This window comes from Pelodiscus sinensis, chromosome 6 (genome assembly GCF_049634645.1).
Source record: "Pelodiscus sinensis isolate JC-2024 chromosome 6, ASM4963464v1, whole genome shotgun sequence".
NCBI classification, from domain to species: domain Eukaryota; kingdom Metazoa; phylum Chordata; order Testudines; family Trionychidae; genus Pelodiscus; species Pelodiscus sinensis.
This window is the reverse complement of record NC_134716.1, coordinates 116,147,968-116,170,582: the sequence shown is the minus strand read 5'-3', so window position 1 is coordinate 116,170,582 and position 22,615 is coordinate 116,147,968. Positions and strand designations below refer to the sequence as shown.

At 44.8% G+C, this 22,615-nt stretch overlaps 1 protein-coding gene across 6 annotated transcripts in view; it reads right to left on the bottom strand.

The window, feature by feature from the left end:
- Positions 1 to 19,454: 19,454 nt before the first annotated feature.
- Positions 19,455 to 22,615, bottom strand: part of DYM (dymeclin) — a 322,698-nt gene continuing 319,537 nt past the window's right edge. For 4 of the 6 annotated variants that reach the window (XM_075932685.1, XM_075932687.1, XM_075932688.1 and 1 more), the window contains one exon: positions 21,924 to 22,057. Coding sequence is in view for 2 of the 6 variants with exons in the window: in XM_075932691.1 (XP_075788806.1) it covers positions 21,908 to 22,057 (150 nt within the window). In the remaining 4 variants the exon portion in view is untranslated. Of the gene's footprint in view, positions 22,058 to 22,615 lie in introns of all 6 variants that reach the window. The other 2 variants (XM_075932691.1, XM_075932689.1) reach the window with 1 other exon arrangement.

Genomic DNA, 22,615 nt, shown 5'->3' with positions numbered 1-22,615 from the left:
TTACTTCAGAGAGAAAATTGCACTGCTGATTCACCTCACTTGGTTCGGCTCTGCATCTCAGCAGTACAAGAGAGTTCATGAAACCCAAGCAAGTAAACACAAGCAAGCAGACTATCTGCACCCTGGTGGAATACAAACATTGGACCAAACACTGACCTCTGTGGTTGGTCAGTACTGACCTTGGTGGGGGTGAAATAGGTGACAGAAGAGGAAGGTGCTCTGTTAGCCTGCCCAAAGAACCCAGATTTGTGTTGTCTGGCAAACTACGTCATGCAGACTGTCTTTTAAGAATTAAAGAAGAGTTAAAGAATCTGCCTGAAATACTGCATACAGCTCTCATCAATCTGCCTCCCAAAAGATATAGCAGAAATCAAAGGGGTCCAGAGAGGAGTAATAAACATGATTAAAGGCTTGAAGGCTTTATTAATTATGGCTCAAATGGTAAAGTACTTAAGGTGGGTAATGTAATTAATGCAGATCAACATGGATTTATGGCAAATAGATCCTGTCGAACTAACTTGATATCTTAAAGGTAATAGTGTTGCTGTAATATAATTATATTTCTGTAAGGTATTTGGCTTGGTACTGCATGATTAAAAAACTGGAATAATATAAAATGAACATGATGCATATTACATTGATTAAAAACTGGCTAATTGATAGATCTCAGAAGTGTAAACAGAGAATCATCATCAAGTAAGTCTGTTCCCAGAAAAGGGGAGCGGGGATTTGACCTATGTCATTTAACATTTGTATCAATGGCTAGGAAATAAAAAAAATAATCACTGACAAAGTTTGCAGATGACACAAAAATTGGGGGAGTGATAAACAACAAAGAGAACAGGTCTGTGATTCAGAGCAATCTGGATCATTTGTAAAGGGGGTGCAAGGAAGCAGCATGTTTTAAAACAACTAAATATAAAGACATACTTCCAGGAAAAAAGGAGGAAGGCCATACTGACAGGATGGGGGATCTGTCCGGGGAAGAATTGACTCTGAAAAAGATTTGGGGATTGGTGATGAATAAGCAGCTGAACGTGAGCTCCCAGTGTGATGCTGTGGCCAAAAGAGCTAATGATATCTGGGATGCATAAACAGGGGAATCTCAAGTAGCAGTAGAGAGGTTATTTTATCGCTGTCTTCAGCACTGTTGGAATACTGCATCCAATTCTAGTGTCCTTAATGCAACAAAGATATTGATAAATTGGAGAGGGTTCAGAGAAGAGCCACAAGAATGATTAAAGGATTAGAAAACCCGCCTTGTAGTGCTAGACCGAGCTCAATCTATGTATCTTAAAGAGAAGGTTGAGGAGTGATTTGATCACAGTCTGTAAGTACCTACATGGGAACCAAATATTTAATAATGGGCTCCTCAATATAGCAGTAAAATTATGAGCCTTTAAGGTGCCACTGGACTCCTTGTTTTTGCTGAAACAAACACGACTACCTCTGAAACTTGTTGTCATGCAAGGCACTGTTAATAGTGAGAGTAATTAACCATTGGAACAACTTACCAAGGGTCATTGTGGATTCTCCAGAACTAAACATTTTAAAATTAAGATTAGCTGCTTCTCCTAAAAGATAAGCTTTAAGCATTGTGGGGGGAAAATTCTATTGCCTGTGTTATATAGGAGGCCAGATAATCACTGTGGTTCCTTCAGGCTTTAGAATCTATGAAGAGATGTGTATGAGGAGAGCTTGCTGAACAAAGAAGCAGGGATGTGACTGAGATGTATGATGTACTAAAAGGTGTAGAGAAAATAAATTCTGTACTCTTAGATAACCTCTTTCCTAATACAAGGATGAGGAGAAATTCAAGAATGTCATTACCACACCTCTGTGACTTCTTCAACTTCATCTGTCTGCAGCTGCAGCTAGGGCTGTGCGCCCCTCCCATGTCTGGAGCTGTGCACATCTGCCCTGGTGCAGCGTGGAAATACTCTGTTTTACAAATATTGTTAATCTATGGAACTCACTGCCACAAGGTAAAGTTAAGGCCGACAGGGTTCAAAAGGAGATCAGACATTGACCTACATGATAAGTAAGGTTAAAATAGGTCATGGGCAATAAAAGAAAAATTCAAAGGAGACCGCAGAACATTTGAGGCAGTGGCCCTGAAAGAGCAACTCCTTGCATTGTAAAACCTGCACAACATCCAGAGAGAAACTGGGGGACCTACAGGTTCTACTCCTAAATCCAAAGACGTTTGTGGAAAGGCTCTCGATTTCGGCTCCGCCCCTTGAAAGCTCAGAGAAGTCGGCAAACTCCTCCCTGGTTGAAATCTGACCCTCTCATTGCTTGGCCATGAAATAAGCTGGTGGTTTTTCAGCCTCTTTCCTACAGGACAGGCGTCCACACCTGAGGCAACTACAAGAGCCATGAATAGTTCCTCCTTGGGGGAGTTCTAGAAGAGTGACTGAGGCTTTAACAGATCCCAGGGGAGCCGACAGCCTCCGAGGGCCCCTGGGATGGGGCAAGGGGCGGGTGGCTCAGCCTCAGCGCTGCACAGAGCATGCAGTAGGGTTATTTAAAAGGCCTGGGGCTCTGGCTGCCGCCGTAGCAGCAGGCAGCTGCCACCTTCCTCCCCTCAGCTGGCGGGCCGGCCAGGAATGGAGCTACATGACCTTTTCAGAAGGAGTTCTCTCTAAAACAGTGGTTCCCAACCTTTTTTATGCCGGGGACTGGCAAACCCATTCACAAACTTTTGGCGGACTGGTAACATTTTATTTGCATATTCATTATGCAAATAATGAATATGCAGATGTGCAAATAAAATATTACCTGACCACCTAGCCGCAACCCAGCTCTTTGCTCCCCAGTGCCTAACAGCCTTTGACCCCCATCACTATGTCCTTTGACCCTTTAGCCTCTGACCACTATGGCCCATGCCCATACCCTCTGGCTTTGTGACCCCACCACGCCCTCACCCAAAACTCTTTGCCCTTTAATCCCAACCCCACACTCCCCAGGCAAGGCTGCCCCCCAGAGAACATGGCTGTTACTGTCGCATGGGCAGGCGGAGTGGTTGTTGGTGGCATGTGCCCTCCCTCCGCAAGCGCATCTCCCCAAGTGCGGAGGAGAGAGGAAGGTGCCTCCTGCTCTGCCTCCTCCTGCCGTGCCTCAGCCACCACGGTTGCCAGAGCTGAGCTGCCAGGAACCTCCACGGCCCGGCAGCCAGCAGGTCGCAGCCCGGCAGTTGGGAACCGCTGCTCTAGAGCAGGGCCAAGGCACACTAGCTAGGCCATGTGTAGGAATCTTGTCCCATCAACAGCTGTGCCGTGCTTACCCTGGAGGGAGAGGACTTCCGTTTTCAGAGACATCGATTCCGTACTTTACACCAAAAATGTGTAACTCGATTACATTAGCCATTTTTGTTCCTTTGCCTCCATATGTCTGCCTACATTAAGGGCATTTCTACTGCATAACTATAATTGTCTAGTTCCAACACTGCAAAATGGAGCTACAGATGTAAAGAGTCCAGAGCTCAGGCCACCTCCACTGCCCAATGTGCATTTTCTTAGTGTAGACAGGACCTTCTTCTCTGAAGTACCCCACTCGCATTTTGGTGCCATAATATAGTAGAACAAACAATAATGAAGTGCCACCCTCAGAAACCTGCTTCTAAGAATCACACTCATTTGTGTCAGGAAAGAGGAAGAAAAATATTATCAACTCAAATTTCAGAACAAATATTTGCAAGAACTGCCACTTCCAAACCAACTGCAGCCAAAGCAATTGTCAGAAAATTATTTCCCGGAAATAAAATCATCCACTGCTCCCGGTCCACTCAGGAAGAGCACAAAAGGCGAAATTTCCAGAACGAATTAACAATAAGAATAACGATAGCAGTTTTCATAGAATCATAGAATACTAGAACTAGAAGATCATTGGTAGATCTCAAAGCATTTCACAAAGTCATAGTGAATTATTCATGTAGCTCTTCTTGGGAACTGCACTTGAAAGTTCCCACAGCATGATATTGATGTCTGTCACTCACCCATCACTGAAATGGGTAGACTGCGTCTTTTAACAAAGTGCAAGTAGGTGGAGTATAATTACTGGGACTAGTAGGACATCTGTCATGAAAAGGACTAGGGCAGGGTTTTTTCGAAAAAAGTAGACTACAGCCACATTCTTTCAAAATTAAATCAAAAGAACGTGGCTTTTCTTTCGACGGCGGTACTCCTCATTTCACGAGGAAGAACGCCTTTTTTCGAACGTGCTCTTTCAAAAAAAGGCGTTCTTGAATGCAAACAGGGCTTTTTTGAAAGAGAGCATCCAGACTGCCTGGGTGCTCTCTCTTGAAAAAGCGGCTCACTTTTTCGAAAGAAGAGGATGCAGTCTAGATGCTCTCTTTCGAAAGAGGCTTGTAGTCTAGACGTACCCTAAGAGTTTTATTATGAACACAGTCAGGATCATGGCTTTTCCTCTCCCTCCACGAGCTGCCACCTCCACCAAGCACAATGTCTCCCTACTACTGCTACTCTGGGACACTAGGTCATTACTGAGCAAGAGGGGGAACTAATTGCCACAATCTGCAGCCCCCAGGTTCCTCTTCAGTGTCTCCTACGATAAGGCTCTGGCTAACAGAAATGCATCGGGTTTCAGCAATAGACTGGAGGGAGATGACACCAGAATGGACGGAGATTTGAAACGAGTCCCCCTTGGCCTGGCACCGTTCCTCATTGCATGCTCCCCTTCTCCATCTACACCCTGCCAACTGCATGAGAAAGCTACTACTGCCTGATATTTTCTCCCCCCAGCACAGATGATTCTTGGCCTTGCTCCTCCTGGCATAGTTGGCCCAAGCAAGGAGCTGGTGGTGTTGGAAGGAAATGGGTTAAACACGTCTGATTTATATGGTTGCCATTTTGGCTGAATCTCCATCTTGATTTGGCGAAAGGACAACCTGGCCTCCATCTTGGTGCCCCTTCTTCTCCAGGATTTTGGCACCAAAACAGAGGAAAAGGTGGGAACATGGAGTGTCACGTGACAGTAAATCTACCCAGCAACTGGAAAGCATCTAGGCGTGTGTCTGTGTCTCTGGATGCTGTGTAAGCAGGTCATCCCAGTGGGGCACAGAGACCTCCCACAGCGAGCTGTGTCTCAACTACACTAAACACCGATGATAGATGCGGGGGGAGGGGGGGGTAGCCTGGACTAGGAAAGTCAGGCTAACAGCGGTATGAGCTCAGCCGAGGAGCTTGGCTCTCAGCTCAGGGCCCATGTTTCAGATAGCATGAAGCTGGGTGGTGGAAGGCAAGGACTCATGGCAGAGAGCACCCCCACATCACTGGCAGGAAGGAGGGGACAGGGTCATTCCCCTGCTCTGATTATCTCCATTGACGCCAGTAGACTCAAAGGTAGCTCAGGTTCTGCTCAGTACTCTGCTGGGCCAGGCCTAGAGGTCCTATGGCTAATGAGAACCGTTTGCCTTGGATGTGGTTTCTCTCCTGGCACGTGCAGTACCATAAAACAAAGGCAGAGGGAATTACTGTATTTGTCTGAGTTCATGAGCAATAAAACCAGAAGAGGATTGGACTTATCCTGTGTTTGCAGGGTGACGGATTAGGGGTATGGAATGGCTGCCATATGAGGCAAGATTAATGAGACTGGGACTTTTCAGCTTGGAAAAGAGATGATTAAAGGGAAATATGATAAAAATCTATACAATCCTGACTGGTATGGAGAAATTGAATAAAGAAGAGTTATTTACTCCTTCCCTTAACACACGAACGAGGGGGTCACCAAATGAAATTACTAGGTGGCAGGTTTAAAACAAACCAAGGAAGTACTTCTTCACACAAAGCAGTGTCAACCTCTGGAACTCCTTGCCAGAGGATGTTGTGAAGGCCAGGACTTCAATGGGGTTCAAAGAAGAGCTAGAAAAATTCATGGAGTCTCAGTCCATTAATGGCTATTAGTTAGGAAGGGCAGGAATGGTGTCCCGGGCTTCTGTTTGTCAGCCGCTGGCAATGGGTGACAGAGGATGGATCCCTTGATGATTCCCTGTTCTGTTCATTCCTTCTGGGGCATCTGGCATTGGCCACTGTCAGAAGACAAGATAATGAACTAGATGGACCTTTGGTCTGGCTCGTGCGTTTCCGTATCTGAGTTCCAAGCCCTAATCTAGGTGCATCATTGCAAGCCAGTCATGCCCGTTCAGAACGTCACATAACTCTGCCTTTACTGGGACGCTCCCTCAGGACCGACCTTCATGCCTTTTGGATGATACTGCAGCCCCTCTCGGGCAGGAACAAGCCACGTGAATCAATTCCATTGCTAAGCACTAAGGGGCCGTATGCTGTAAACCCCTTCAGCTATGTTCCCACCCACAATTTAACTATGCTGCCACCACATTGCGCAGTTGTCTGTAGAGCCACACCTGGCCCAGCTGAGGTCAATCCCTTCGGCAGGAGTACCCAGTGGAAGCCCAGAAATCCAGGGGGTGGACTCTCCTCCTACAGAATGAAGAGAAGTTCCAAGCTCTGCAGTCGGCCTATAAGGTTAGTATCATCTTCATTCACCCACAGTTTGGATCCAGGGTTTTGGTTTGGGCCAGCACATAACATTGCAGGTCATAGGCTAAAACCAAGACATTGCTGCTAATGAAGGAAAATTCTCTTTCTAGTGGTTCTGTGAACTATCTTCAATTCCCAAAAGCCTGGGAGATGATAGAGGCTGTACTCTGAATCCACAAACCTTGTGTACTTGATTGTGTACTCTGAATCTGAAAACCTTGGGCTCACTGGGCCCTACCCTACTGTTCCCTAGAGATACTCCCACTCCAAATGCCGGCTAGCAGGCTCTTGTTGGTGTCAACTTCTATTTTGTTTTTTTTGGAGCCAGATCTGCTGACCAATATGAGGCTCGCTGATGCGTGTGTGTAGAGGGGTGGTACCAGCCACTATACATCCCAGCACACCCCCGCAAGCTGATGCAGCAAAAGCCCCCACTAGAGAGGCAGGGAGCCATGTCTGGGGAATCAGAAGACTCAAAGCAGGAGGGGGAAGGTTAGGGAAAAAACAATTGTTCAGAGTCTTGGAAATACATTAATTCCTTCAAGAACCCCGTCATGATGGGATGACTCCTCTAAGAATTCCAGTGGCAGCCACTGACTGCTCGGGAAAGTCTTCATAGCCTGGCTCCCATGCAGCTGTACTGTCAGAACTGGAGAGCACGGCAGGGCATTGCAGGGTCAGTGCCAAGGTATTGGACTGGAACAGTTCTCACCTCCCTTTTGGTGGATTGCGCTGGGCTCCTTGCTCACCTTGGGTCCTTCACATCAGCAACTATGGTCTGACAGACACAGGGCCTGGCTCCTCTGTAGGCTGGACTGGAACCTCTATACAACATAGAGAGCTTTGAGGTGGGGGGGCGGGGATTGGCAGGTTAGGGCTGGGACAAAAGGTTGGGCTGCAGGAAGGGGCCCAACGGCTGAGGGAGGGGGTTCAAGATACAAGGTGGGCTCCAGGTGGCACTTACTTGAGGCAGCTGCCCTAAGCAGGGACATGTCCTCTGAGTCCTAGGTGCAGTCTTCTCTCCATTCTTCTTCAGAATTTTCTGCAATAGGTTTGAAGTGTTCACAGTTGGATGTAGGGACTGTGACTGCTCTACTGTCCATTCCTACTGAGGGGATGGAGCACAATGGACACTCTGGCAATTGGGGTAAGAGGGGCAGAGTCCTGCCCCCAAGGGGATTACAGAATGGAATGATTGTTTCACAGCAAAAACTGCAAATCTGTTAAAACAACGAATGGGCATGTTTAATTGAGCAATATAGATCACCCAGCATGCTAAATGGCCTACAATGTTAACGTTATGAAGAACGTGTCAAGAGCCCCTGGTATTGAGAGTTTCTTAAACGTATAAATGTTCCAGTGCCATTTCCAGTTACTGTTTTTAAAAATTCAAGCCTTCGTCCGTAGGCAGTTTGAAGGCTGGGGAGTGGGAGAGCGTATCTTTCAGATGAATACAAAAAATAAAGTCCCCACCCTCTTGTGTCTGTCGAAGGTTCCATGGGGCTCTTCAGATGTTCAGTACAGGAAAAAGTGACACCCCAGCTTGTACACCGCTTTGTAAAACATTTGGAGATGAAAAGCTCTAGCTGGTAAAATCATTTGTTATTCTTAGGTCACTTAATCCAACCCAGGTAGGTTGTAGGGGGCCCACTGGAGTATTGCAACCAGTTTTTGGTTCCCGTCTACAGAAAGGATGTGGGCAATTGGAGAGGGCCCGGCAGTGGGTAATGAAAATGATCAGCGGGCTGGGGCACGTGATTTATGAGCAGAGGCTGAGGGAACTGGGCTTATTTAATCTGCAGAAGAGAAGAGCGAGGGAGCATTTGATAGCAGCCTTCAACTTCCTACAAGGTGGGGGTGGGTTCCAAAGATAATCAAGCCAGGCAGTTCTGAGTGGTGGCAGATGACAGAACAAGGAGCAATGGACTTAAGTTGCAGTGGGAAAGGCCTAGGTTGGCTATTAGAAAAAACTATTTCACTAGGAGGGTGGTGAAGCACTAGAATGGGTGATCTAGGAAGGTGGTGGAATCTCCATCCTCAGAGGCTTTAAGGCCAAGCTGGACAAAGCCCTGGCTGGAATGATTTAGTTGAGGTTAGTCCTGCTTTGAGCAGGGGGCTGGAGTAGATCACCTCCTGCGGTCTCTTCCATCTCTATCTTCTATGAAAATCATCATCATGACAGATCTTTGGTGCCATGAGTTGATGGCATTGGTCCAGGTGAAGGCAGATCAGCATCCACATCACAGACCAGTAGCACCCTTGTTGGCAAGTTGCTTTAAATAAGCTAAGAAGTTACTGGGCATGAATAGATGGAAGAGAAGGTTACTAACCTGGTGTAGTAACTGAGGTTCTTCGAGATGGTTGTCCCTGTGGTTGCTTCACCTTAGGTGTTTTTGGCACCACTGTGTCTTTAGTTGGAGATTTAAGACAGTCGTGCCCTCAGTTGCCTGTGCACGTGGGCAGCTGGCACGTGGAGTTTGTAACTTCAACTGCACATGCACAGCCAACTGACCAAAGGGACATTGTTAAGGGCCCAAAAGCAAGCTATTCCGCTGCGTCGGAAAGATAGAAAATATGGCAAAAGACCGCCTTAGCTTAACCACGAGATCTTGCATGATCTAAAAATAAAAAAGGAGTCTCATAAAAAATGGAAAGTAGGACAAATTACAAAGAACGAATATAGGCAAACAACACAGGAATGCGGGGCAAGATTAGAAAGGCAAAGGCACAAAATGAGCTCAAACTAGCTACGGGAATAAAGGGAAACAAGACGACTTTTTATAAATACATTAGACGCAAGAGGAAGACCAAGGACAGGTCAGTAAGGAAGGAGAAACAGTAGCAGGAAACTTGGAAATGGCAGAGATGCTTAATGACTTCTTTGTTTCAGTCTTCACTGAGAAGTCTGAAGGAATGCCTAACATAGTGAATGCTAGTGGAAAGGGGGTAGGCTTAGAAGATAAAATAAAAAAGAGCAAGTTAAAAACACCTAGAAAAGTTAGATGCCTGAAGTCACCATGGCCTGATGAAATGTAGAATACTCAAGGAGCTGATAAAGGAAGTATCTGAGCCTCTAGCTATCATCTTTGGAAAATCATGGAAGACAGGAGAGATTCCAGAAGACTGGAAAAGGGCAAATATAGTGCCCACTTATAAAAAGGGAAATAAGAACAACCCAGGAAACTACAGACCAGTTAGTTTAACTTCTGTGCCAGGGAAGATAATGGAGCAAGTAATTAAGGAATTTATCTGTAAACACTTGGAAGGTAGCAAGGTGATAGGGAACAGCCAACATGGATTTGTAAAGAATAAATCATGTCAAACCAATCGGATAGCTTTCTTTGATAGAATAACGAGTCTTGTGGATAAGGGAGAAGCGGTGGATGTGGTATACCTAGACTTTAGTAAGGCATTTGATACGGTCTCGCATGATATTCTTATCAATAAACTAGGCAAATACAACTTAGATGGGGCTACTATAAGGTGGGTGCATAACTGGCTGGATAACCATACTCAGGGTGTGTCTAGACTACATGCCTCCTTCGACGGAGGCATGTAGATTAGCCAGATCGGAAGAGGGAAATGAAGCCGCGATTAAAATAATCGCGGCTTCATTTAAATTTAAATGGCTGCCCCGATCTGCCGATCAGCTGTTTGTCGGCAGATCGGGGGAGTCTGGACGCGATGCCCCGACAAAGAAGCCTTTCTTCATCGACACAGGTAAGCCTCGTGAAACCAGGTTTACCTGTGTCGATGAAGAAAGGCTTCTTTGTCGGGGCATCGCGTCCAGACTCCCCCGATCTGCCGACAAACAGCTGATCGGCAGATCGGGGCAGCCATTTAAATTTAAATGAAGCCGCGATTATTTTAATCGCGGCTTCATTTCCCTCTTCCGATCTGGCTAATCTACATGCCTCCGTCGAAGGAGGCATGTAGTCTAGACACACCCTCAGAGAGTAGTTATTAATGGTTCACAATCCTGCTGGAAAGGTATAACAAGTGGGGTTCTGCAGGGGTCTGTTTTGGGACCGGCTCTATTCAATATCTTCATCAACGATTTAGATATTGGCATAGAAAGTACGCTTAAGTTTGCAGATGATACCAAGCTGGGAGGGGTTGCGACTGCTCTGGAGGATAGGGTCATAATTCAAAATGATCTGGACAAATTGGAGAAATGGTCTGAAGTAAACAGGATGAAGTTTAATAAAGACAAATGCAAAGAGCTCCATTTAGGAAAGAACAATCAGTTTCACACATACAGAATGGGAAGTGACTGTCTAGGAAGGAGTACAGCAGAAAGGGATCTACGAGTTATAGTGGACCACAAGCTGAATGAGAGTCAGCAGTGTGATACTGTTGCAAAAAAAGCAAACATGATTCTGGGATGCATTAACAGGTGTGTTGTGAGCAAGACACGAGAAGTCATTCTTCCGCTCTACTCTGCGCTGGTTAGGCCTCAGTTGGAGTATTGTGTCCGGTTCTGGGCACCGCTTTTCAAGAAAGATGTGGAGAAATTGGAGAGGGTCCAGAGAAGAGCAACAAGAATGATTAAAGGTCTAGAGAACATGACCTATGAAGGAAGGATGAAAGAATTGGGTTTGTTTAGTTTAGAAAAGAGAAGATTGAGGGGGGACATGATAGCCATTTTCAGGTATCTAAAAGGGTGTCATACGGAGGAGGGAGAAAACTTGTTCATCTTGGCCTCTGAGGATAGAACAACAAGCAATGGGCTTAAACTGCAGCAAGGGAGGTTTAGGTTGGACATTACTACCTCCTAACTGTCAGGGTAGTTAAACACTGGAATAAATTGCCCAGGGAGGTTGTGGAATCCCCATCTCTGGAGATATTTAAGAGTAGGTTAGATAATGTCTATCAGGGATGGTCTAGACAGTATTTGGTCCTGCCATGAGGGCAGGGGGCTGGACTCGATGACCTCTCGAGGTCCCTTCCAGTCCTAGTATTCTATGATTCTGATTCTAGAGAAGTCAGCCAGTGATGAGCCATGCTTGTAGGTGAACGTTCTGGATAATGGGATGATGAAGCCTGCCTCTGTCCTGAGTCAGGAGTGTGGAAACAGGAGGGACGCGCTAAAGAGGAGCTTGTGTCATTGGAAGCAGATAAGGGAATCCTGTCTGTCTCAGCCAGTTTGGAGCTACCAGTATGACCCTGGCTCTGTCAGAATCACCTTGTGGAGCAATGGTGGTGGTGGGAAGGCATACATGAGCATATAAATCTGTCCCACTTTATTATAAATGATTCCCCCAGAGATTGGGGACCTAGACTTGCTCTGGAACAGTACTTGCTGCATTTGGCATTATTGTGGTTTGCAAAGAGGTCTACAGTGGGGTATCCCCATCATTTGAACACCAGCCTCAACATGCTTGGGTTGATTTCCCATTCGTGGTTTAGGGTAAACAGTCTGCTGAGATTGTCTGCCCGGGCATTCTCTCTGTCTGGGAGATGGGATGCTCTGTGGGTGATATTGCATGTGGAATACAGCATTCCCAGAAGTGGACTGCTTCTCCACATAGTATGATTGATGTAGAACATGGTTGTCTGTTTGTCCCCAAGTACGTATACTGACTTGTCATGGACGAGGCTGGAAAATGTTGTCAGGTGTTGCGAACCGCTTGGAGTTGCAAGAGGTTGATTTGGAGTTTGGACTCCTCTGGTGACCATCGGCCTTGGAAGACTTGTTGACCGATGTGGGCTCCCCACCCTAACAGTGATGTGTCCATGATTATTGTGCCTGGTGGGGGTGTGGGGTGAAAAGGATCTCCCTTGCATGTGTCGTCTACCTCCATTCACCAGGTGAGAGATTCTTTCACCATGATTGGCATGGACAGGCGTTTGCTTATTTGGTGAACCTGGGGCTTGTATACAGTGTGAAGCCAGGCTTGTAATGGTCTCATGTGTACGCAAGCATGTGGTAGTATGAACGTAGCCACTGCCATGTGTTCCACAAGCTGAAAACAGAGCTTTGCTGAGACCTGCAGACTGTGTTGTGCCTGTCCTCTCAAGTCCATGAGTGCTGCAGCACTGGCAAGTGGCAGAGATGCAATTACGGTTGTACAGTTGAGTTTGGCCCCTATGAATTCGAGGGTTTATGTTGGGGTCAAAGAACATTTTTGAGATTGAGTTGCAGTCCCATTTTGTTGAATAGTGCTCTGGTGGTTGTCACCATCCATTGTGCATCCTGAAAAGAAGACCCTTTCAGTAAGCAGTCATCCTGGTATGGGGAGACGATGATTCCCCTTTGGCGAAGGTGTGCTGTGGCCACCACTAAGACCTTGGAAAAGACTCTTGGTGCTCTGGAAAATCCAAAGGGGAGCAGAGTGCATTGAGAGTAGTGCTGGTGCACGGCAAATCCTAGGAAGTGTCTGGTGTGTATCAAGATGAGGAAGTACGTGTCCTGTAGGTCAAGGGTGGACAGCCAGTCTCCCTTCTCTAAGGCTAGAATTATGGTGAGAGTCACCATTTTGAAGCATTGGGCATAGACAAATTGATTGAGACTGTGTAAATCTAGGATTGGTCTCCATCCTTTGCTCTTCTTTTTTGTGAGAAAGTAGTGGGAGTAAAACTACTCCCCCCTGTGTTGGGTTGGTAAATGTTCTATCGCTCTGAGCTGGAGAAAATGTTCTATCTCTTGCAGAAACGCAGTCTGGTGAGTTGGGTCTTTGAAGAGGAATGGGTAAGGAGGGTGGGCGGGAGGGGTAGATAGGAATGGGAAACAGTATAACCATTGCACACTATTTCCAAAATCCACTTGTCAGTGGTGATGTCCAACCACTTGTGAGAACAAAATGCCAATCTGTTCCCAAACTGAGTATGGGGAAGAAAATAAAGCTTTAGAGAATTTGGGGCTGTCCTGCCCGTGACCAACAGTTCAAAATCCCTGTCTTGAAGTCAATGGTTGTGATGACACCTGTTGTTCAGTCAACTGCCTGAGCCTAGCCTGCTCTGTTTGCTCCTGCTGTCAAAATATCTCTGCGTCAATACTTCTGATTAAATGCTCTAACCCTGCTTCCTTTTTATTTCAGGCATACCTAAGGTTCGCAAGGTAGCTTTGAGAGTATGTAATACTGCATCTGTTTACTCAGTTTAGAACCCTCGAATGGAAGGTCCTCTACTGTGGCTTGCACCTCCTTTGGGAAACTGGACAACTATAGCCAAGAGGACCTGCTCATGGCCAGGGAGATGGATAGTGCTGCTGTATCAGCCGAATCGAGTGCAGCTTGGAGGGCTGTGCATGAAACAAGAGCCTCTTCATTCATGTTGGGCTTGAACTGTTCCCTCTTATTGTCTGGAAGCTGTTCAATAAAAGGTCATCTGCTTGAATATGTTGTATGTGTATTTCACGAGCGGTGCTGTATAACTGGCTATCCTCAATTGGAGGGTAGCAGAGGAGCAGGCTTTTCTCCCCAGGAGGTCAAGCTGGTGCCATTTTCTGCCATACAGCGTGATACAAGCAGCTTGCTGCTTTCACCTCTGATTGACAGCCTGTATCACCAGGGAATTGGGCTTTGGATGGGAAAATAAAAAGTCTGCCTCCTCTGGTGCTACATAATATTTTTGTTGGACCTTTTTCAGGCCTGTGGGATGGTGGCAGGCTTCTGCCATATTGTTTTTGCCGGGTCCATGAGAACAGCGTTCATAGGTAACACCACATTAGCAGCTGGTGAGGCATGTAAAATGTTTAACAACTTGTGCGGAGTCTCTGGCAAGTTAATGAGTAATAGGTCCAGGGCATCTGCAATGCATCTATAGAACTCCTGGAACAACTTGAAACTTGAAGTCATCTCCGGAAGTTGCGGGTGGCGATATTATTGTATCGCCTGGTGACAAGGACGATATATGGTGGAGCAGGTGGTGGAGTGTCTGGTGTTGACTCCTTCTCCTCTATCTTGGATTCCTCTTCCTCCTCTGGTCTCGAGAGGGTGGTGGAGGATGCTAGAGACATTCGGGACCTCGACGTAGGGGTTCTCTGTGGCTGAGGCTGGGCTTGTGTAGCGTCTATGCAGCCCAAGAGTCCCAGTATGGCCAATTGGAAGGGGCTGGTAAAGGTGGTAACCATTGTGGTGGGTTCGGGGTTAGCCGAGTTAGTCGGTTACAGAAAAAAACAACAAATGGTCTGGTAGTTATGAGTAGGGGAAACGAAAACTCAAAATAAATAGGAGAAGGGGGTGGAGGAGAGAAAGAGCATCTCCTATTTATTTCAAGTTTTCATTTCCCCTACTCATAACTCCGGTCATCTGAAGTGGGCTGTGCCCACCAAAGCTCATGATACCGTCTACATGTTTTGTTAGTCTATAAAGTGCTACCAGACCATTTACTGTGGTGGTTACCACTGAGCGGGATGCTGCACTGGCTTAGGTGATGAGTGCCTTGGTATGTGCACAGTAATGGAGTCGTCATTGTCATCACTGGATAGTGACAGAGCAGGAGCTGATCCTGATGTCCCAGGGAAAAACAAGATGTATTCAGCATGCTGTCACTGCTGAACCATGGCATTGCCGGCACCAAGGTTACTATGAGATCCGCAGCTATGGTTAACTGTTGCAGTGCCTGTGCAATCGGTACCAGCCCTGGAGCCGGCATAGTCTGTCACAGGGGATTGGCTGACTGAGCTGACCTCAGGCTCAGCAGCGGCAGTGCTGGGGGCTTAGCTTGAGCCTGTGAGGTGGAATGCTTGGTCTGAGGCAGCGATGCCGACTACTGCGATTGGTGGAAACATGGCTGTGCTCAGTGCCGACACCGACCGCTGCTTTGTCGGTGCTGTGGATGATTTTGTCAGTGCCGACAGAGCTGCCATAGACTTGGAATGCGCCGAGAGGTGTTAGAGCTAGACCGAGTTTGGTCTTTTGCCCCTCAGGTAGTCTCGGTACCAGATGTACCTGGAACCTTGCTGTCCAGTGCCTTATATGCTGCCGGTGCACAGGTTTATTTCTTTGAATGTGAGCACTTTTTCTCAGGAGACTCACTCCTAAAAGATGAATAAGAGCACTTTTTGGCTTGATCAGCCATATTATCTGAGGGTCTCACCCTCAAGGGAGCCGACTTCTCAGAGCTTGCAATAGGCAAATGCTACCAGGGATGGGGGCGGGAGGTGAGGAGTATTCAGGGTCAGATGCGGGCCGCATTGCTTTCTCCAATGACATAAGTTTAAGCTGGAGTTCTCTGGACTTTCTGGTTCTCACAGTCAATTTCTTGCAGTGAGGGCACTTGTCCATTGAGTGTCCCTATCCCAGGCAATGTACACACTGAAAGTAGCCGTCTGATATAGGTATCAACTAGGGATGTAAAATTTCGATTATTTGACTAACTGAATAGTCGATAAGGGCACTTCAAAGGCAAAAGTGCTGTGGGGAGCACAGGGCCAACAGGGGGCTTAAGCAATCCCATGCTGGCCCCATGTGCCCTGTGGCATTTCGAAGTGGTAGCGGCGCTTGGAGCCCCGCTCTAAGTCCCCAGATGACCCTGGGCTTCATGCGGCACTGCCACTTTGAAGCATCCCTTCTTTTGCCTCCCCTTGCTGTCTCTAATAGAGGCAGCAAGGGGGGGGAAGCGACTATTCAACTAGCCTGTCAAATATCCGATAAGCATTTACTTATCAGATAGTTGACAAGTTGTTCCCATCCCTAGTAAATCTACATGTCAGACACCGCTTAAAGCTTGGTAAGCCAGGAATGTCTTTTAGACTGTTAAAAAATGGTTTGCTGACTATCTAAAGAACAACTGCAACACATAACTATTAACAGGTAACTTATAAACACTAAATAACTAACTACAGAATCAAACTATCTAATAAATTCAAACAATTTTCAAAGAGTATGTGGGGCAACTGCAGGTTCTGACTATGGCCAACGGTGGCGGAGAAAGAATGGAGGGGTCAGTTGGCTAAACATGCACAGTAGCCATTATGAATGCCACATGCCGGCTGTCTACACACTCAACCAACCATGGCACCATTTACTTAAATCTCCGACTAACGGCGCAGTGGCGCTGAAAACAACTAAGGTGGAGCACCCACAGGGAGACTCCTCAAGGAAGAACTACCCTCTCATTGCTAGAGAGATCTTTCCAGGGTGGGGTGGTAGCTTAGCAGTGGGTACCATGAGCATTTTACTAAGTCTTGGGAGGGGGTTAGTCATTCACTCTTGAATATTGCATGAGATCAACCTTGTTCCGTTGCTGCTCACTCTGTAGCTACTGAGTAAATAGAGGGCTCCAAAGTTACCCAGTGCTGTCAAATCTGGCACCTTTCAACAGCACAACATTAAGTTAAAGATTGAAAGCTGCCAAGCCAGTCGGTAAAAACTTCACGTACAGCTGAACATTTCATCAGCCTTGCCAAGTCTCATTCATTCTGGATTAATTTTGAGGCAGTTTTTAAAGTGATGATGAAGGATTAATGCAGTGTTTCAGCAGCATTTAAAATCTCTCTCTCTCTCTAAATCTTTCATTCAAATTGTCCCAGCTTGGCTATTCTGGAGTGTATTTGATTTGTGACTTGGAGTGATTCACTGATAATGACATTTTCATTTATCTGAGTGCTTATAAGTGAATGTACAGTGTGTGGGTGGTTACAGTGCCTTCCACTTTCAAGCATGGATACTTGAAAGAATTTATCAGCAATAAAACTTTATAAACCTAAGTACCTGTCCAGCAATAGCTCCTATGATTAAACTCTTGTGTGTTTTTCACACCACAAGTCCAGCTGGAATCTTGCAAAACAAGGTAACTGCTAGCTATAGAAAAGCAAACTATTTACAATATAATTTGTACTAAACCAAAAAGCATTTGCAACCCAAAAAGGTTATGTTTAGTATCTTAATTTTATATCAAGCTATTTTCCTTGTTTGTCTTTTAAATACACAAGAATTATTACCAGCATAGCTGGGCAGTGAGTCATTGGTTGATTTGATCCAATCTTGCATGTCCAAAATGTCAAGGATTGCTCACAAGAGCCTTGTGAAGATGTTTAGCACTGCTTTAGAATCACTTCAAAAATATAGATCAACTTTCAAGCAGAGCGCTCTTTTTAAATGACAGAAAAGACATTCCCTTTAAGTGCACAATTCCTGTCACACATCCACAGAAGCATTTTGCATGCTGCTGCCCCACATGTGAACACTATGACCAACATGTGCAAAGATACCATTAACGAACAATTTTCCCAGTGAAACAGCATTTGTGCTTTGACCCCAAAAAATCAGCATCCATCCAGTTGCATTCATTGTTGGGCTAATCTGCTTTGCAGCCATTGTGAAAACCAGGTGCATTCTATGCTGTAAAATTCAGTTCTCAAATGTGAACAATCTCTAATGAATGGTGACTACAGGGTCTGCTACATGATGACCCAATATCATCCATGACCTTCTGGTAGAACCTGTAGCAAGGGAGAAGATTGCTATTAGGATACTTAAAGTAGAACCTCATAAATAATGAAAGCTGATTGGTTAGCACGGTGGCTCAATATTAGCTGCAACGACTGAAATATTTTCACTTTTCAAATGTAGAACTGATACAAAATTCTTTGTTTAAATATTAGATGTAGAATAACGTACATTTACATCTGATAACTGGGCCAGCAGCCTCTTCCAGTGCTTAGCCAAATGTATAAATAAACATTTGTTTCTCCCTTTTAAATGGCAAAATTATGTTTTGTCTGCTAAAGATGTTGACAAAGGTTCCTGCTTTAGGACTGATAGGAAAACACTATTCTAGATAACTGTCTTGCTTTTAAAGAGGACAAAACCAACCTTGGAATTTTTGGAGTGTGTGTTTGATGCAGAATTTAATGCTCATGAAAGATGCTAGCCTGATACACCTGGAGGAAGTCCTTTACATTATATATTCTTAAGAAATAGCAGAGCTACCAGATGCCAAATCTTCCCACACTTAATTGTGCTACAGAGGTTAGGACTCTCATTCTGAGACATTAAGAAACAACGACAAAATAAAACATCAGGTGAGCATCTTATTTCTCTGAACCTGACAGATGTTTCCCAGCTCTCCAAAAGTTGCTTTCTTCTGTACTATCGTTGAAGTGTTATCAGATGCCCCACATTGAAAAAGGGGGTACAGACAGTACCCAATAAAATTTCAGGACCATTGGCCTGGCTGAAGTATTTCCACTGGATAATCCGAGGATACCATGGTGATGAGCAGATGTGTGCCTATGTGGAGTACACCGTAGCTGTTGGATCTGCTGAGACCATGGGGAGAAGATGCTGTGCAGTCACAGCATCTCATCATCCGTAGGAATGCCTATGGGCTGATTGCTAGTGACATGCAGGAGTATGGGCATTACAGGAACACGCAGCAGTGTCATGCTGAAGTCAAGGAACTGAGGCATGAGTACAGAAGGCAAGGGAAGCCAATTGTCACTGTGGTGCAGTGCGGAAGACATGCCCCTTCTATAGGGAGCAGCATACCATCTTTGGAGGCAACCCCTGCCATTCCCAGAATCAAAAGGTGACCAGTTGTACAGTGGGATAGCTACCCATGACACAAAGCTCTGTCAATGCATGAGCAACAACTGTGGCCAAGGGCAATGGCTGTGGATACACGCAATCTATACAAGGAGTGCTGTGTGGACATGCTCCACCAATGTTATTAATGCAACTTATGATAGTTGACAAGACTTGAGTTGACTTAATTCTAAAGAGTTCTGGTAAGAAACCAGCAAGGTGGGGAAAGGTCATCTATGAAAACCATGTGTCCAGGAGCAATTGAAAAGAATAACCACAATTTAGTTCCTCATATTAAATGCAGGATTTAAATAATCTATTTAGTAACATTAATTCTGATTCTCTCTATTGGAAAGCACTGATGTTATGAAACTGCATGCATATTAAATAAAAAAAACTCTTAAGCTCTCTGGGGCCAAGTGTTATGTGCAGTAATTGCTATGCAAAACAAATACAACAGTCTGTTTAGGGTTTTTTTTATTACTACATAATAAATCTTTCACACAAAAATAATGAAAAGGATCCCTCAAAAGGTACTTACAGATTTGAAGGAAAATAGAGTATTTGTGAACACATCAGACTGCAGACTCCAAGACATTTCTATACCTGTACAATGCTTGAAACTTGAAAGAACCAATCATAATAGGATGGATTTCAGAATAAACTTTGGCTTACTCTACTGCTTCAGCTTTGGATTCTGGCTCCTGCCATTACAATCCTGCTGGGGCCCATATGCACTGCATTTTAATTAACTGCACAAGAAAAGTATTCCATTGAAACAAGCATGCTTCTCTTTTACGTTAGTGCAACATTGTTAAGACGACAAATTGAAATTACTACATGCCACTCCCCTTCACTGATTCAGTGTCTTGTTTGACCTGTGTATATCACATTGCTGCTGTATGCCCCTGTACTTACGTGCAGTTCTTTTAAAGAAAATCAGATTCTCTCAAAGATGATACACCAGCCTGGAGGTCCTGGGTGTCCCCAGTTATCACTGAAGTCAATAGGGATGGAAGATGGTCTTTATGTGGGAGGATCAGACTCTCAGTGTGGTTAAGTCAGATGAAGAACTGAAGCACAGTTCGTCTCAGAATCCGCAGTTTAAAGGTGCACTTTTAGAATGACCATGCTAAGGACTGTGCAGTTTTCCTGGCTCACAAACACTCTAGTCCTTTATTTAAAGATAAAATTACAAATCACTATAACCAACACAAAAGCCATTCATTCCCCTTTGACTTTTGTTCAGAGGTTTAAAAAAAGCAAACCAACCCCAAACGTAGCACAAACATACCCCTGTCTTCAGTCACAGTTCAATTGTTTCCCATATTTTACACTCAAAAGAGTTGCAGCTCTTCTCTTCATGTTGCCTCCTCCCAAAAGCAACCTTTGCTTGAAAGCACTGGGAAGGCCTATGCTATGCATGGCTCTTCATACTTATAGTTTTAAGTAAATAGGGAAAGGAGTTTAAAAAAAAATCCAGCAGTTCCACTTGTCCAAAAGGACTTTGCTTCCAAACAGACAGGTAAAAACAAAGTACATGTCTAAATTCTTCAGCAAAAGAAAAATGAACACAGGAAACTCTGTTTAAAGCCACTCAGAAGATTGTGTGCGAAAGCAAATGTGCACTGTCCTCTGAGTCTGAAAACAGAACATGCTGGGTCAGGCAGTGAATTGAGGGATTTACCATATATGTGTAAGAACAGCTCCTTTATATTTTGGCATGCAGAACACCTGACTTAGTGACATCGACTTCCAGAAAGCAGCATAAGGTATAGCAGGAGTTTCTGTGAGCATGTGGAAGTGAACACTGTCAGGAGCTTGTCCAAGACACAAACAAATCCTTTATATGCAGTGGAGGAAAGAGACACTTAAAATAATGTCAACCAATTTCTTTTGTTTTTCTATCTGCAGAGTGAGTATCTTAATTATTTTCATTAAGCTAGATACATCAGGAAAGAATATTTTAAAACATCCATTTTGAAGTGTTCCACATTCTGTTAATCTATATCTCTGCTATAATCCCTTTTGCAGCAAAAAGGGGATTTTTAACATATGGCTTCACCAGGGACTCCCATCAGACACTGCTGAAAGTGCACAAACTTATGTGGCATAGCTCTACTTTTCTTTGGAGATTTGTTTATGTGGTCAATTTCTAGGAAAAGCTTTTGTTCAGAAGTACCGAAATGTGAGTCTGAGAGGGCCTCTCCTCTGGAAGCTAGTGTCTCAAGCCCCATAAAGAGTATTAAGAATCAAAAGTGTTGTGATAGCTCTTCAAAACCAAAGTCTCGCAGTTGAAAAACCTCTCATATATACCACAGTATCCTCCTCTCTGTCTAGAAACATCATTTGATTAATATGTAGCCTAGTATACGCTGATTACATTAATAAAGATATTTTAGAGACTGTAGACTTTGCAATGTCACCAAAATAAGTTGCCATGAGAGGAGGCATGATACTGGTGAAATAGTCCATTGTAGAAAATGTTTGTGTTCAAAGACCCTGACCCAAAGAAGATGCATCACTTAAAGGTAATAAAGATATAAATGCCACTTCCAGATCAGCTAACACTCTCTCCTCATTTCCCCATTTTAGTTAAAAAAGCTATCAGATTTCTTGGTGGTGGTGATATCATGCTGCAGGTCTAAGGCCCCATTTTCATTGGATAAGCTCTAGGTTATATGAATTAGAAATAAAAGTTTGCCAGTTTCTCTCCCACACCACAATCTGCTTCCAGTGTGTCTGCTGCAGTTTGGTACCAAAATGTCAAAGTCGCACTACACAATAGTAGCAAGCTTTATTCTCACTAAGCTTCAGGTTTAGAGGATGCATTCTGGGAAGGGGTCACATTCACACGCAGTTTTGAGTTTCTTTGCCTGTAATCAGAGTACAGCTGGCTCGGCTGCTTCTCCCTCAGCCAGAGTCCATAGTGAACAGCTGGATGTCCTGTGGGTTCCAATACAGGGCCACAGCAGAATTGTATACCAGGGACCAGACATAAGGGATGAAGAAGTCTTCTGGCTGCTCCTCCTCTACATACTTAAACTTCAGCTCCGGGAATTTCTGCAACAAGAAACAAAAGCCCGTTGAGGGAGGATTTGCATCAATTCATAAACCTGTAGATTGCATAAGAGCTCCAATAAGGTGTGGAGATAACAAGAGCTCCAAGGGAACTGACCATCGGACTTGAAATGAAAATACATTTACCAAGGAGGATAAAGAGACCAGCACTGTTTGCCCTTTTAAATGTACATTGCTATTTTGACACATGCTGTGTTCAGCCCTTTGCTGTTGGTGACATATCTTGCACTGGTTGCTCCATAGCTCTCTCTGAGTCACACAAGAGATGGGCCATTAACGAACACTAAACATATGGAACTTTGTAAACATGAGAAGTTGTGAAGAGGAAAATTAAGATATAGCAGCCTCAAGACAGCACATGCAGGTTATTTCAGGCAACACAAAAATGGATTACGCTATTATGGTCCACAGCTCTTTGAGAACAGGACCTAGGACTGCCTATGACACTTTATTCTTCACTTACAGGAATGTGATGATACACTGATATATTTCTCCAATTTTTAAAGACTGTTCTATACACAGATGTCTCTAGTAGAGATG